Here is a 17,788-nt window from a genome sequence, read left to right as displayed (position 1 = left end):
GCTAGCCTGATGTATGTGCTGAGTTCCAGATCAAACAGAGTTATATAATAAGACCATTTCAACAAAGAAGAAGGAAGAAAAGAAAGTAGAGGAAAAGAAGGAAGGAAGGGAGGAAGGAAGGAAAGAAAGAAAGGGAAAAAAGGAAGAAAATATTTTAAAATACTCTTATTTGAAAAGTATAGTTTTGAAGTTCACAAAAAAAATCATTAAGAATCATTATTTTCCTGGTCATGGAGCCCTCTCTCCTTGTCCTGGTCAGTTAGTTTGGTTGGTGCTAACAATGCCAAAATTCCAGATTTCATCACATATGAGCTAGTTGTTCCTTGGTGCCTCCACATAGAAGCTCCAATAACACACGTTCGGATTGGAAGGTCTCAAAAGACCTTAAAAATGTCTATGGTGTCACTCAAACCACCAAGTCTCTGCTCAGACTTAAATGTTTGTTTGCTGGAGAGATAGCTCGAAAGTTAAGAGCGTTGGCTGCTCTTCCAGGGGGCTGAGTTCAGTTACCAGCACCCACATTTACATATCAAACAGTTGCAACTCCAGCTCCAGGCGATCTGTTACCTGCATCTGTCCTCCGTTGGCTCTGGGATACATGTGGTACACATAAACTCAGATATACATAGTTGTGTGTGTATGTATGTATGTATGTATGTATGTATGTATGTATGTATGTATGTATGTATGTATGTATGTGTATAATTTTAAAGGAGCTGAAGAGATAGCTCAGCAGTTAAGAGCACATACTGCTCTTCCAGAAAAACCAACTCCAGACCCCCGTAGGCAGGCAGTCTACAAGTGCCTTTAGCAACAACTCCAAAGAATCTACCGCCCTCTCCTGGCCACTGTGGGCACTGCAAGCATGTGCAACTACAAGAGGCACACACACACGCAGACACAAAAGTTTCTTAAATATAAATCTTTTTGAAAGCTTCTCTTGTATACAACAATTCCATTTATTTAAACCATTTAGAAAACTGGCCCCGCCCATTTCTTCAAGGTATAGTAAGCAGAAACATATTGGGTGCTTATCAAAATAAATAAATAATGAAAAGACATGGGAGAAATTGACTGTAGGTTTTCTTTTTTTTTACTCATTGCCTTACTAAAAATTTCTCAGATGTTGGTTTCATATTTCTGCAATTGTTCTCAAATGAGTTAAAATTATACCTTGGATTTAGCTTTTCATTACTTGAAACGCTAGCTGAAGAGAATCTTTGCATTCTGAAAATGCTGAGGGACTTTATTTTGTCTTCAATTTAAGGGAACAATTTTAGTGGCCCACATTTTATTAATTTTCATAAAATATTGATGTACCATCCAGGCAAGCAATTTAGAAAAAAATATATTTAGATAGGCATTAGACTGGATTTTCTTCTGAAGAAATCTTTTAATGTGTTTTTAATATATGTTATGCCTACCATCTTTATATTTTTATTAACTACTTGTGTAGCTAATAAACAAAACGTCTTCTTATTCTTCCAAAGGATTCTTTATAAGAAGCAGGGAGAATCTTGTTAGTTCTTCCGGGTGTAGAGAAGGCATTGCTCTTTCTGAAGACTGATGGGAGGTCAACAGAAAGAGGAACTCTCACTTGGGTGTTTCACACCATGTTGGAAGGTTTTATTGGTTTGCTTTATTATATTTTTTTCTAAACCAATAACACTTTTCTTCCTTCCCTTCCCTACCGCACACTTGTATAATGCCTTACACACTGCTTTACTTTCTCTCATAGATTTACTTGTAACATCCGAAACAGACTGTAAAGCCATTAAAGGAAATTGGCACTTCTGTATAATTGGCATACATCCCATAATAGCTAGAAAAACTGAAGAAAAACCTCAAAAACCAACTTAGGAAGTGTGCATTTGTGGAATGGCAAAAGGTTAAGTTTCTTACTGTGCGTATAAGTTCAAGATTGTTCTTCTACTTAGACAGCTTAAGTTGCAATAGTTTGAGCTCTTCTAGGTAGGAAATTCAAGAGCAGGGCATTAGGCAGCCAAATTTTCCCTGCCTTTGCAACTACAGAATCTCAGATGAGGCTCCATTAGAGTGCTTAGAAGGAAGATTAAAAAAAAAATTAGAGGTGGGGAGGAGAACATGGCAGCCTGCCTGTGACCAGCAAAGACAGATGCAAACTTACAAATATAAGTACATAACTACCAATAAATAGTATTGATATTAAATGTAGATTGAGATGGATGATAGATGGACAGACAGACAAACAGATAGACAAACAAGCAGATAGATGATGGATGGATGGATAGATAGACTAGATAGATGATAGGTGGACTGACAGATGATTGACAGATGACAGATAAGCTCAAAGGAAGAGCTGATGGGTATAGGAAGGAATCAATATTACTTGGAGTCATGAGAAGAATATACTACAGAATGTTTGTTTCATTCATATATTCATTCATTCATTCATTCAACACGGGTCTGGGACATTCCTGGCAGTGTTGGGCTTTGAAGGTGTTCAGGTAAGTCTGAGTGTTACAGCGTGCATTAATAGGCAACTCACACTCCAGATGGGGAGCCTATGAAAAGGTCAGCAGATTACGAAGTGGTCTAGAGACCAATGTTGCCTTAAGCGTTTCCTGTTAGATGCTGTCTTTTCTTCTCTGTGGTTTAAATTACAAAAATAAACACAAAAACAAAAGCCAAAAAGTCACACTTACTGTCATTTCACCCCGAATACCTCACCTTGAACAATACTAAATAAGGAAGTAGCAATGCCTTCCTGTCGCTTTTTCCGTGTCTAATGACCAGAAACACATCGTGTTCACAATATAGAAACAACGCCCACAACACACATTTTGATCAGTGCAGGTAAACACTCGCAGGCGGTAACCACTGCTTACCCAGTTTAAAGTAAAATGCTTGGTTTAGAAAGAGAGTAAAAGATCCAAACGTCTGGTTAAAGTAAAGACTTCGTTGGACTTTGGCGTTATTGGTTCCTCATTCCTATTCATTCTGGCCTTCGATTAAGTGCTTTCCATGGAATTAACTGAGTCACAGTACCCAGTTGTGTGGGGCTTGGTGTCCCACTCTTATGTGCAGCTTCAGCTGGCTTTGGATTTTAAAGTAGGGTTTCTAATTATTATTATCATTATTATTATTATTATTATTATTATTATTAACAATATGATGCTAATAAAAATGCTCTCTTTGGTAGGAGAAGGGGGTTGGGGATGGGAGTGGGACTGTGGAAGGGGGCATCATGAGTGGGGACAGAGACTAGGATATTAAGTGATTAAAAAAAAAACACAAGCTACTGCTTCCAGCCTACTGTTCTCTCTACAGAAAAGACTATGGTTCTTCCCCTCAATTCAATTCTCATCAATAAACACACACCTAATGACTACCCGGAGCTCTCCAGACACAGAGGCGAGCAAATCGCAGGCCATTTTTTTTCCAATGGGTTTTTAATGGGTAACTGATTCCAAAAAGTTTGAGAAGAGCAGCGACTGACAGGTCAAAGGAAATGATGATCCTGTGGCCAAACTGGCTTCCAAATTACCCGTGTGCTAAGAATGCTTCATTAGGTTACTCATTTTTCTCAGATTCCAGCAGCGCAGCTGGGGGGCGGGGGTGGGGTGGAGGAAGGGCAACAGGAGCACCATTTTTTTGATTGCAGCCTGCTGTCCCTGGCTCACCTAAGAGCCAAAACATGCTTCTACACTGACAAAGAGTTCATTTCTCTATCATCAAGCAAACGTCCTTTCGCTTCCTCTACCAGGGGATATGCAGACCTTGGAGAAAAAAATCACCTCACTTTATCACAACACACCTCTTTCCTGCTCTCTGTTTTATAGAGCTGCCAAATCACTCCATTGTACACACTTAGTAGTGTGTGTATGTGCGTATGCAGTTGATATATGTAACATTGTAAATCGTGCATACGTATACACCTATGCACAAATATACACAACCCTGCAACTTCAGACATAGCTCTCTATTTTAGAGGTTCTTTTATATTCAAGAGAAAACGTTCTAGAAATCTCAAGTCATCGTATCAGATAAAATAAATAAACACTCTTGACTGCTTTCAAAGACAATATAAAAGATGCCATGTTATTGTACAGACATAAATTTTATACAAGTCTAACTTCTTGGGTTTCCACGTGGTTTAGTGGGCTCACAGGAATTTTTCATCTTCTCAGGAATTTGTTCTCAGTATTTTCACAAATTAGCCACGAATAGTTTCTTTAAGAGATGGTATCAAGGTCACCCTGAATGTTCAACGGCCACTTTATATAAGAGACTGATTAACAAGCCCCAGGAATGGCTGTCCTTCTAACCCCAAGAGCTCATATCTTTTAGGAAGGAAACATACCCAGATGCTGTCTTCTTGTCTGTATTGCTTCCAGTTCCTTCCACTGTCACTGAACATCAGGAGATAGCTGGTCACCCAGTTGGAGCTCCCATATCCACCTTGGGTGGCCACCGATGTGACTTCCATCCTCTCTCCAAGGTCAATCTGCAGCCACTGGTATTTGTTGGACACAAGTGGGGACCAGCCACCAGCTCCTTTGACAAAAATAGAAAGAACATTGGGAAAGAAGGCATTAAAAAAATCCACAAATGAAATGGAAATGCCAGTAGACTATATGGGATACAGAAAGACCTCTGGGATATGAAATGCCTTGTAATTATAGCAAAACATAGACAAGCAGAACCGTAGTAGACAGGGCTAGACGTGTGCTGCGTGTGTTCATTTAAAGGAAGTTTCTAGGTGTTGGAGAGAAATAGGAAGTCTCACTGAATATTTTTAAATGTTTTATGTGGAAGGCCATGCCATCATTTGGTGCCAGAGTGTTCCTGCCCACAGGCATGGCTGGGTAATGGTGTGTGGCCTTTGATCTCTCTCTGTCCAGAGACAAAACAAAAAGAAGAGCGTTTGGTGTTGGCAGATTTAACAAACTGAGCTTCGTCCTATTTTGGTGCATTGTTAATGGTTGTTCAAGGCGTTTGCAGACCTGTGAGAGGGAGAGATATTGAAAAGCATAATTGAAACAAAACCAAAAATAATCATTAATGAACATTAAGACACTGTGCAGGGAACCGTAACATCGGAAAATATGGAACGTTCTACGCGACAGGGAAATGGGCTGGGTTTGGTAAGGGGAAAAGAAAGCCACAACTCTGAAGGCTACCAGACAGGATCTCGTGGGATAGCACCACTCCGGGACAGCCTAGCAAGCTGGAGTGATAAGAAGAGGTTTATGTGTGGCAGCTAAGATGAGGTTAACTAGGTCTTGTGAGCTTCCAGTGAACTGACTAGTTAGAATAATTTCTCTAGAAGAAATTCTGGACTGAGCAGCGGGCTGTTTCTAGCCACATGGATCCAGGTTTCCCTATACTTAGGGTTGACGCAGATGGTTAGAACCCAATAACAGAATTGGCTGGGACATAAACACAGTCAGTTGCTCTAGGCAAACAGACTGGTCATTTATCAAGATCTCTAAAAGGACTCATAAATAGCATTTAAAAAATTATAGCAACGGCCTCTATTAGTTCTTGCTTGCCTTAGAATGTATGCCCAATCTATACTATACTATACTATACTATACTATACTATACTATACTATACTATACTATACTATACTATACTATTTTAAGAGCTAGGTAATTTGGGGATAGGAAAGATGGCTCAGCATAGGACCCAAGCTTTGAGTTCAACACCTACATGTCCTGTAGTTCCAGTCCCAGGGGATCTGGTCTCTGTAGGCACTGTATTCATGTTTACAAACCCACCAACAGACACACAGACACACACACACACAAACACACAGACACACAGACACATACATCATTTAAAAAATTAATCCATAAAGGATAGATAACTTTTCATATTTTCTTGGTGTTTTATTTGTTTTGTTTCTTGTTTTGTTTTGGGGGCAAACTATTATGTATAATAGCATTCTACTCCATAAAGTAGAGAGAAAGCAAACTGCCAACCTTTCATTGACCCAGTATATGTGTGTGTGTGTGCACATATGCATATGAATATGCATATCTATATCTACCTCTACCTCTATCTATATGATATATATTATATATATATATTATATATAATAGAATGTAATTTTTGTTGGTATATGTTTTCTTTAATTTTCTCTGTATTTACTCTTAAAGAACACTTAAGACTTGAGGGCTGGGGAGATGGTTCACTAATTAAAACACTTGCCACACAAATCAAAGACCTGAGTTCCAAGGCACAAAAATCCAGGAATGGTAGCCCAGTTCTTTTATTCCAAGACAGAAGCATGAGAATGCCTAGAAGCTTATAGGCCAGCCAGTCTGTTCTACACAGCAGGGAACAAGAGACCCTGTCTCAAGCAAGATAGAAGGTGAGGACCAATACCTGAGGTTGTCCTCAGACCTTCACATGTATACTATGGCATGTGTATACCCCAAAACACACACACACACACACACACACACACACACACACACACACACACACTGTATACACAATTAAATAATATTTTTAGAAATGTGATTTGGGTATAGAGTTATCTTGGTCCCTAACCCCAGCAGCCTTGTTTAGATTAGAGTAAAATGTTATTCATACTTTAAGCAAGAGATATTATGGGGTAGTCATGGACTGTGTTAAACTTCGGGTGAGTCAGTGCTGTATGTCTGGCCCTGCTTCCTGCTTCCTGCTTCCTGCTTCCTGCTGCCTGCTGCCTGCTGCCTGCTGCCTGCTGCCTGCTGCCTGCTGCTTCCTGCTGCCTGCTGCCTGCTGCCTGTTGCCTGCTGCCTGCTGCCTGCTGCCTGCTGCCTGCTGCCTGCTGCCTGCTGCCTGCTGCCTGCTGCCTGCTGCCTGCCTGCTGCCTGCTTCCTGCCTGCTGCTGCCTGCTGCCTGCTGCCTGCTGCCTGCTGCCTGCTGCCTGCTGCCTGCTGCCTGCTGCCTGCTGCCTGCTGCCTGCTGCCTGCTGCCTGCTGCCTGCTGCCTGCTGCCTGCTGCCTGCTGCCCACAAGAGTTGCTCCTGTTCTCACTGCCTATCGTCTATATAGGAGTTGTTCTTCAGAGATCTGCAGCACACCCTCTGTAGAATTCTGTCACAGACCTCTCAGGGAGTCCTGAACCCTCTGTGGAACTGCTCCTATCACATCATTTTTATATCGGAGTTAGCACTTTCTCCAAGTCTTCATCCCCTGGGATCCAACAGAGACCTGTGGGTACCTCTCATTGTCAGATACGACAGTTAAGAATCTGTAGTTCCCAAATCACATAGAAAGATAAGGAGGGTCAGGATCAGAAATCTTTAACTACCAGAGTGTAACAGCAACTTCCCTCCTTGCTTACCATGGACCATGTTTTGTTTGGTTTGGTTTGTTTTAAATACAGGCGTGCGGCAGAAATAATGGATGTTTCTATCCCCTTCCTGTCCGATCTCTCTCCCCCCTATCAAATGCTTGGAAGCTGAAAGTCTTCGAAAAGCTGGATTTAATCAAGACATCTTGGTTACTCTTATTACTGTAACAGCAAATCTTTCTAAATTTTTATCATTTTTTTTTCACAGTGAAAACTTAGGAAAGAGGGGGTGCCCACAGGCAGCTAGCATCTTGGCTTGGAAGTTCTGCGTGCAGAATTCTATCTCTATTAGCTTATACCTCTGAGAAAATGCTGACAATTTTGCTTCCTACTCTTTCTTAGCTAATTTTAATGATCTGAAATCCATAATGAGATTATATCGGGATATTTTTTTTTTCATCAGGAATATCACAGTGTTTCTGCAGTATTTCAGGACACCCTTGTAATCCTGCACTTACAAAGCAAATAGGAGAGATGCGAAGCAAGGGAAAGAGTGTTCGCGTGATCGGAGTGGGTTAAAACTGGATCATCAATTCTCATCAGGAGTAAGAGGAACTCCCCGAATGACCACTCCTTCTCCCCAGTTTTGCTCCCAGTTACAGCCCCACAAGCTGACTTGAAACATTGGCAGTTAATTGACCTTGAACATTTCAATTTCTTACCTGTGGTGAAAAGGTAGTACTGGTATGCAAATTAAGCTATCTCATTAACAAGGTACACTGATAAAGTAATGGAAATTCGGATGCTCCCAGGCTTCACCGAGTAATTTCAGTAGGATAAGTCAGCCACGGGGGATGGAAAGATTCCCGTTGGGTTTTAAGCCGCGAGGCTCTGCAGCGTGGTGCATGATAGAATGTGCTTGTTAGAACTTTAAGAAAAATGCGGAGGAGCGACGGGGAATTTTTAAGTTAGAAATGGCTCCATCACTGACTGATCTTAGCAGCCTTTGATGGCAGGGAGGGACAACAACAATGACGGCATTGATACAAATGGCACCTCAGCTGAGGGTCACACTGCACCAGCCCCCTAGCCGCTGCCCATCTATCTAGCCTCCTGGAGACAAACCATCAGCATAGCTACTTGGTTACAGTGGAGAAGGTGATGGCTAACTCCATTAAATTGAAAAGTCTAAATGACTATAAATAAAACACGGTAATGAATTCTTTATTTTGTTTATTAACTAAACCTTTCAGCTGCTAGTCAAGTGTTATTTGTCCTTAATGTGCTTTTAATATGCTAATATATTCAACATTACAGTAAGCCAATACCTATGAAACTAAAGACCATCTTGTTCTAACGCCATCTATTCTGGTTACCGAGGTTAACCTGGCAAAGAGTCTTACCCTTGCATTTCTTTCTCTCCCCACACCACAGGCTCCCTTCCTCAACCCCATCCCTCTGTCTCCTCAGTCTTCTCCCTTCAGCTAAATTCCTTCTGAGATTTAGCACGGTAAAGTGTCCTGTGGGCTTCAAATAGAAGCATTTCTCTTCTATTTCTTTTTGACTGTATTTACTTGTTATTTTACTCTGTGTGTGTGTGTGTGTGTGTGTGTGTGTGTGTGTGTGTGTGCATGCACATGCGCACATGTGTGCCTCAGTATTGTCCATCACATATGGGAATAGAGTAGGGTCACATAGGTGACCATGGAGGTCAAAAGACTGGTGCCAGATACCCTAGAGCTGGCTTTGCAGGCTGTTGACAGCCACCAAAGCTGTGTCTTCTGCAAGAACAGCTGTCACTGATCCATATCTACAGCTCCTAGAAACATTTCTGAACTGTTCAGATGACAACCTGGAAACTCATATTTTAAGGTCAGCTCTCCCCCAAGCCCTTAATAGGATTCCTAAATATTATAGTACTGCCATAAGAATTCAATTTTTTAAAGCAGATGAAGTACCTATTGATTTCCCCACGTTCAGAAATTGTGACGGTACGTGCTGGCTGTAACTTTCTGAGTGGCAAAAACCGTTGTTACTGCTATTGACTCCGAGCAAAGAGTTGTCGTCACGATAAAAGCTGAGCTTTAAAGATGTTTACTGACCTCGCAAATCTAAGGGTAGGGACGTAAATATGTAGAAGGCAGTTTGCTCTCAATCTTGCTCTTTTGTGCAGTGGGTAGTGGTTAAAACAGGTCCTCAGAACCGTCCAAACATGCTAAGACTGAGACGGTCTGTGTCTTCAACTGTAGACAGGACATCTATATGAAACCCCATCTGCAATGCTCAGAAAACTCTACGGAAGATGGGGCAAGAATAACGGGAGAGCTAAAGAGTGGGGGGCGTGCTGTAAAATGCTGTCTCCTGATTATGACATCACTGTTGCACATATGGGCTCACAGCAGCTGTGATTATGTACACAAGACCTGCACAAGAACAGTGCAGTGAAAAATTCTAGCATGATCCAGGGACAGACTGCTGATGGCCACACCAGCCTGAGGAACTCTTGGCAGTGGATGGCTGCTGGGGGGTGGAAGAGTCAATTTTCTTTGGGAGTGTGGCTATTGAGACATTTCCCACACCCCTTCCATCCACATCCGTAAGGGCAGCACTAACTCGACTTAGTGGCTTTAAGGGAAGGGAGGTGCTAGAGACACAAAAAGAATTGGAGGGGCGGGAGTAATGGAGATGATCAAGATACATTATGGACAAGAATGAAATTTCCAAAACATTTTAAATGCTTTCATTATTATCTGTAATAAAGCATCTGGTTGTCGTTTTCTACTTTTTGCTCACAATTTTTCTAGCCCCCTTTGCACTATGGCCCCTGAAGCATTAGGAGGAAAAGATGGGATATAGATTTTTCATTTAGGGTTGAGCACTCTGAAGTCCCTGTTCTCTACACCTTGAGCTACTGAGGGTCTCTGTGTTAATAGCCGTCTACTGCAGAAAGACGCTTCACTGGCGACAGTTGAAAGGGACGCAAGCTAGTCTGTGGGTACAGCAATAAGCCACTAGGAGTTGGTTGAGTGAAACAGCATTTTCCAGACCCAACACGTGACTGCACATATGAACTCACAATGTCTGTGACCGAGGGCACATGGAAGGCGGGCGTGGGCATGACGTCCTACCCCTAGCGAAAATGCAACAGCAAGTGAAAACTATTCAAAGAGGGAGAGTCAGTTTTCTTTAAAAAGGTGGCTCCAAGTAGGTCCGCCATGCTCCAGTGGATGACCCCACACCTAAGAGTGTATGAGCAGCGCAAATTGCACTGGATGGTGACAGAAAGAGAGAGAGGGAGAGGGAGAGAGAGAGAGAGAGAATACAAAGTTCAGAAGGTTGGTTAAGAAAGGGGAGAATGGGGGTTGGGGATTTAGCTCAATGGTAGAGCCCTTGCCTAGGAAGCACAAGGCCCTGGGTTCGGTCCCCAGCTCCAAAAAAAAGAACCCAAAAAAAGGGGGGGGAGAATGAATATGGGACAAGTAGTTAGAGGGCTAAATATGATCAAAATATTGTATTAAATTCTCAAAGAATTCATAAAGGCATTTAAAACTATTTAGTGACTAAATGATTGCACAACAAAGTAGTTCTTTGAAGGGTTACCTACCACCTTTAGGTTCCCACAAAACCTGTCTCTGGAGGATATGTTCCTATTAAATATGACAGACAAGCAAACTAAAAAGTATCCAGTGTATATTCAATAATAAGCTCTCAGGTGGAATTTGCATATACAGAATTTGCAACAATGTTATACTTTGTTATCAAAATTATCAAATGAAACAAAATACGTTTTCACATTTCTTAGACTGAAACTTGAAAATATTAGAAAGAATAATGAATTTTCCCAATATTATGCAACATAGAGATGAAAACTTACTTTATATTTAAAACTAAAAATTAGTTTCTGTTTTTAAAAAGTAACCTAACCTCTGTATGACACTTGAAAAATCACCCCTTTTTTTCTTTATTTCTTCTTTCTTTTTTATTTTATTTTATTTTATTTTGCCCCTGGAGTAATTATAACTGAACTTGACTCACAGTGATACATTTTATCCTCATAATATGCTGAAATGCTATTCAGTGTTAGCTAATTGTAAGTCATCTGACTGGCTGAGTTGTGTTTAAACCTTATATATGCGATGTCCAGTCTTCAGCATTTAGTGCTGGGATGGGAGGAAGAGCTTAGACTAAAGGAAAAAGAAAGGAAATTGTGCTCATGGTTACAGCCATGTAATATAGGTGAGAAGGCACTTCATCCCTGCTCATACTAAAAATGGCAGAGCGGTCACTTCCTGGCTTATCAGGGGAGGTTGACATGGCTAATGCATGCATTTGGCTCTCAAGCAGACGAGTATGAACTGTAAGGAGAGGGTGAGTCAGACTTCTTTCTCAAGAGATAAGAATGCAGGACGCAGACGTTCAAGGACACTATGCACAAGTGACCACCGCTGAGTGGTACTGCCAGCCACTATTAGGACATCCAAACTTCTAGAAAATAATTGGCTTAATTAAAATTGTCAGAGGAAGGTTTCCTTCAAAGATAATTACTTCTTTTTTCCAAATGGGATCTCACCTGTATTTCCCCCAAGAATCCCCATTTGCCTGGTTCATTTTGAACTTGACATTAAATTACAAAAAAAAGGAGAGAATAGAAAGAATATGGTGCCACTTTTTGTCTGGTTTCATTAAATGGTATTTGCTGTCCAAGGAGCATCATTTAAAGTCTTTTCACAGCAAAGTAGTTCTCCCTTCACCCCAGGACAAAAAGTAACAGTGCTGATGAAGCTGCTGCTGCTGGTCTCTTCTTGAATTTATTCCCAGTTCTTGCCTACTCTGATCTCAGACTATTTCTGGAGTGGACAATTGACCTGGACCAGGCCAAGGGAGCAAGGCTAGGGTGTTAAGGGGACTACTAAAGAAGGTGTTTCCATGCTGGCGAGAAGAAGGGTTACAAAGACATTGAAATAACTTGTAGGAAGCCTAAGCAAGTGAGGCCAACAGAGAAGCAGAGGAAATAAGAGAATACACCACCAAGTCCTAATGATGTGCTCAGGAGCCCTTGGTCAGCTCAGTGTAGTTTTGTTTTCGTGAGGTATGCCTTGCCCTCTACTTTAACAAAAACTCCTCAGGACCCCTGCTATAGCTGCTGCCTCTGCTGCAACCGCAGTTCCCACAACCACCAGCTCTTCCCCCTCCTCCTTCTCCTCCCCTTCCCCTCCCCCCTCCTCCTCCATCTCCTTTTTCTCCTCTTCTTCCCCTCTTCTCTACCTTCTCCTCTTCCTCCTCTGCTTCTATCTTTCTTCTCTCTCCCTCTCTCTGTCTCTCTCTCTATCTCTGTCTTCCTTGTCTCAAGTCTTATTGTGCTATCCTGGATTCTTGCAATTAGCACCTTCCTCTTTCAGTCACTGTCCACTGAGACTCTATACAATATGTATAAATACCATCCCTGAACTCAAAAATACTGAAGTCACTCTCAATCTTACACCAAGTGAAAGATAAAGTCTGAGGACAGGAACTTAAGATTCTACTGGAAATTGTTTTCCTTCACCCCTCCTGTCCACCATTTTTTTTTCTTTCCCAGCAGCTAAAGTTTGAATGTGTTCCCCTGAAGTTCATATGTTGGAAACATAATCCCAATGAAGTTTTAGGGAGGTCATTAGGACAAGGTTGAAGCTACATTAGGGGGACCCTCATGACACCATCCACATCACAGGAAAATCATACACACACACACAAACACACACACACACACACACACACACACACACACACACACACACACACACCCCAAATTGCTTTACTAACTCAGTCCTACCATGTGTCTTTTATCTACCATACTACTGTGCAGGAAGACTTGATTTCCTAGCCACAGGGCATGAAAGGTCACACAACAGTTTTCTTTATGATTTCCATGGTCTGTAATATTATGTTACACCAACTGAAAACAGACTAAGACCCCGGCGTTTTCCTTTCCACAGATAGAGGTCTTCTTGCTGTTCCTTGAGTAAATGTCATCATGAGCTCTACCTTCAAAACTACTCAAAGCTTACCATCTCCTGACATCCTGTTTTAAGTAATTCTTTATCCCTGTGCATCTTGTAGGCAAGACAAATTTTAGGCCAAAGGTTATTTGAATGGGTTGATGTCCTCCTACCTCCACTGGAAGTCCTTAGCTATGGGAAATGGTCACTTCAGTCTCCACATTCCTAGCTGCTAGGAGTCTCAGCTAGGATCACCCCTATAGATTCTCGAAGCCTCCCTGTTCCAGGTCTCCAACTAGGCCCAAGAGATACCCCAATTTATTTCCATTCTCACTCCCAGCCCTCTTCAGCACCCCTTTGCCACACCTGATCCCTATTCTAAAAATGGAGCAGAGATTGAGGGAACTGTCAACCAATGACTGGCCCAACTTGAAACCCATCCCATGTGAGAGAGCCTATCCCTAACACTATTAATGATCACTTGCCATACTTGCAGGCAGGAGACTAGCATAACTGTCTCATGAGGGGCTTCACCCAGAACTATATGGAAACAGATGCTGAGACCCACAACCAAACATCAGGTGGAGCTTGGGGAATCTATGGAAGAGTTGGGGATAGCATTGAGTAAGCTGGAGGGGTAAAGGACACTACACGAAGCCCTACAGAAGTCGTCTAACTAACCTGGGCCTATGGGAGCTCACAGAGACAGAACCACCAACCAAAGAGCATGGAGGGGCTGGACCTAGACCCGTCTAAAAATTTGTAGCATAAATGCAGCTAGGCCTTCATGTGGGTCCCCGAACAATTGGAGTGGGGAGCTATGTCTGACTCTGTTGCCTGCTTTTGGGTCCCTGTTCCCTAGCTTCACTGCCTGGACTAACTCAGAATCATATAGTCTATCACCAACCCAGACTAGGAGGAGTACCACTACTATGCATCTTTGACCAAAACGTTACATAGCTTATGACCGCATTTCTAAATAATGAATAAAATAAAATTGCAGCCCTGTAGGCCTGAATGTTTGAACTCATACAAGTTGGGCCTGAATTCAACTAAATCACAGAATGCATTTCAATGGTGCACTCACATGTTTAAAAGCTCGACAATTGGCTGAGATCTCAATCTCACAGCCAACCAATGAGCTCACAACTACCCAGTTGAGTTACTCCAAACTACATCTCACAGATGTATCCACAGTTTTGTTTTTTTGAATTCTGGACACAATAGAAATGAGAGGCTTTCTCCCTTCATCTCCCCAGCAGGGCCCTGAATTAATAATGCGTCACTAAGTTCTCCTAGGCCCGAGTCCTTTGTTGTCTATCAATTTTGCCTCACAGCAAATTGGCAGGCTGACTTTCAGCCCTTCTTTTTGTCTTGCCAGATCAAACATTTCTGAAATATTTAATAATTCAGGGGATTGAAAAGTAAATATTTATATTCTTTCTCTGTTCAGGCATTTTGATTTATATATTTGATTTTCCCATTTTAGGACAACCGAATTTCCTCCAGAGGCCTAGGAAAGCTACAGAAAACCCTTATACTGTGCCTTAATCTGTTTTTATTTTGACCACATCGAGTTTTGGGTTATTTAGATTAGCAGTTTGGGGGAAAATGGTTTTGAGTACATGGTGTCTAGAAAGTCAGACGATGAACAGGACCTGCCCATGCCTTACTTTCTAAGCCCATTATAATACTTGTCTAAAAGTTCCCATTTAGATCCATTATATCGAGGCAGGTCATTTCGGTAAATAACATCATGGACCGGAGATAGCACACTGGCTCAGAGGTTTAAATAACATATTTTTTCTTTTCCAGCCAGTCTGAGATGATAAGCTGTCATAAGCCAAATACCTTCACACCAGTCCTTCTGGATCATGAAGCTAAAGTCCTTCTCCTTACAGCAAACAGACATCGTCTCCACACAACAGTTGGGAAAGCAGCATGGGGGTGTGGTGGTAGACAGTAGGCACGGAAGGTGAAAATCCAGTCATAGGTGTTTGATTGATTAAATGAGTTAATATTCTTCCAATATGATTCTGAGATATACATTTTGAAATTCCAGAATCTATTCCTTTGTATTATATTGCTATGGTCATTGCTACTGCACAGACAACAGGACCAATGACTAGTGATGTATCCAGCCCTTCCGCTTGGATGCAGATGGAATGAGTACCTTTCTTCCTGATACCAACTCTTTAAATGTAGACTCTCCAGCCTTTAATTTCTAAAATGTATGACTAGGAGTTCTTTCACTGTCTCCTGAGAGGCAAATTGTCATGTAGCCTCTTGCCATTTTTATAATCCGGGTCTGTCTCTCTCAAGGACCTATGAGACAGCCTTTGAAAACCAAGCATTGAAGACAAGGTCCCTGTCTTCCAGGCTCTGTGGGAGATTAGGTGCCCAACTTCCTCAGCCTCTGATTAGCAAACAGATGGTCTGATCACATTGGCCCACATCCACCAACCCCCACCAATGTACTCTGGTACATTTCCACTAGGTCAGCCTCTGAGGGCTTGTTGCAAAAGAACTGAGTTCAGTCTCTCTCCTCTATTGAAATATCCTTGACCTCTGCTACAACGCTCTTCAATAAAGTCCTCTTTGGCCTCTACCTCAATCCAGTCTATTATGTTTACTTTGATAGAAGCTCTTTCTCTTTTCTTGTGTTCCTTTGATGTAATTTTTGTTATTTGTTGTTGTTTTTCTTCTGGGTTTTAATCTCCAGCACCTTAACCATTCTACAATTAGAGTCTAAGAGAAGAAAAATGCGTTGTTGTGGCCCATCTCAGAGTTAGATAGCCATTCTCCATTGTAGTACACAATGCCCAATGGATGCCACTGTATTCCTGTGCTATCAGTTAGCAAAAAGGAATATGTATAGTAGCACGAAAGTGTCATGCAGCTCCCTCAGCACAAGGTAACATTGGCCCTCGCCAAGAGAACAGAGAAAGGTATGACCAAACTACTGCACAGACAGTCGCACAGCCACAGACATCCAATGCTGGGAATCAACTCCGCCATTCTCAGCAGACGCCGAAGGCACAAAGTATAAGGATCCACTCACAATCTTCAATCGTCTCTGACACAACAACAAAATAATGGCAGCTAGTCACACCCCAGCACCACGGGTGTGCTTCATCAATCAACTACCACTTTGGAAGAAGAGAGGGAATTTAGGAAGCTGATGTGACTGAGATCTCACTTGGAAAGGACTCACACATTCCAACGGAGCTATGATAGCCAGTAGAGGCTAGTGATTTGGAGACAATGTAAGTGGGACCACATACAGTAAGGAGTCTGGACAGAGTTAGAAACAGAATCCTACTTTAAAACAATACAGCTATCAGCACTTTGACAATCATGAATAATATGTGAGACGCTCTTGCTCCCCTTCAACCGCTGACCAGACTCAGGAGTTCAGAACAAGATAGTGGTGAACATGCCAATGTAGTTTTCAGATCCGAATGACCTATGCACTCTAGTAGTACTATGGGCTACTCATGAATGACGGACATACTAACAGCTGTCAATAATACATCTTATAATTAACAGTAGATATGTAGATTATGGAGAATAATTCCATTTTCATATATAGCCAAACAAGATCAGTGCAACTTTACAATTAAAAAAAGTCTTGCATTTATGTAACATGAATGCAGCCATAGTCACACGTTAGATGAAGTTTGGGGGCATCATAATGATCGAGACGCAATGTTATATAATAGTATATAGAATGGTATCCAAGTATGGTGTAGAGTTTGAAGCCAGCAGGTAAACTATTTCCCTATGCACACATTCAATTCTAGAAATGCTTCCAAATGAAGACCTTTCCGATAGGCAAAGAATTGATTCCTCTAACATCCCTGATTCCAGCCAGCTCCATCTGGATCCTGGTCTATGAAAAAATAGAGGGACACAAAAAGGTTATGATTTAATGAAAAAAATAGAGTAGGAAAAATGGCCATCATAAGTTTGATGAAAAAATTATTCTACTACCATGAATCTTGCCTGGGATCCACACGCATTTGAATAGTTTGAATTGTCCCTGATGATTTAATCATTTTAACTGATTTATTTACCTCATTGAATAAAACATATCAAGATGCAACACATTTGATCTTTAGGTATTTTATTGCGGTAAAATAATAAAATACATGTATCCAATGCCGGGTGACTTTTCCAGAATAGATGCTTTCCTTTCATCTATTACTCTGATTATTTAAATTTTTTTACTTAGGTGTATGGGGATCTGCATGAGTATTTGCCACATGAATGAGAATGTCAGCGGAGGCCAAAATCAGGTGCTGGGTCCGAATGGAGCTGAAGTTACAGTCAGTATCTGCCTGACGTGGACGCTCGGATCCCAACTGGATCCTCTAGAATAGCGAACGACCTTAACCACTGAGCCATCTCTCTGATTCCTACTAAGCCCTTCCTAACGTGGAACACCACTGGTTCACTGGTCTGTACTAGAGAACGGAAGCAGCTGTTTCCCCGGCTTTGTAAGGATAAAGTTTAATCCGCGTTTGGAGGGAGCACGCAC

General features: G+C 41.7%; 1 protein-coding gene across 2 annotated transcripts in view; it reads right to left on the bottom strand.

Moving 5' to 3' along the window:
• Positions 1-17,788, bottom strand: part of Cntnap4 (contactin associated protein family member 4) — a 665,755-nt gene that overhangs the window by 196,954 nt on the left and 451,013 nt on the right. For both annotated transcript variants that reach the window (XM_032888111.1, XM_032888110.1), the window contains exon 3: positions 4,343-4,536. In XM_032888111.1, coding sequence (XP_032744002.1) covers positions 4,343-4,536 — 194 coding nt within the window. The remainder of the gene's footprint in view (positions 1-4,342; positions 4,537-17,788) is intronic.

The sequence above is a fragment of the Rattus rattus genome, chromosome 17 (assembly GCF_011064425.1).
Source record: "Rattus rattus isolate New Zealand chromosome 17, Rrattus_CSIRO_v1, whole genome shotgun sequence".
Taxonomy (NCBI): domain Eukaryota; kingdom Metazoa; phylum Chordata; class Mammalia; order Rodentia; family Muridae; genus Rattus; species Rattus rattus.
The sequence above is the reverse complement of the archived record's forward strand: the minus strand, read 5'-3'. Positions and strand labels throughout refer to the sequence as shown.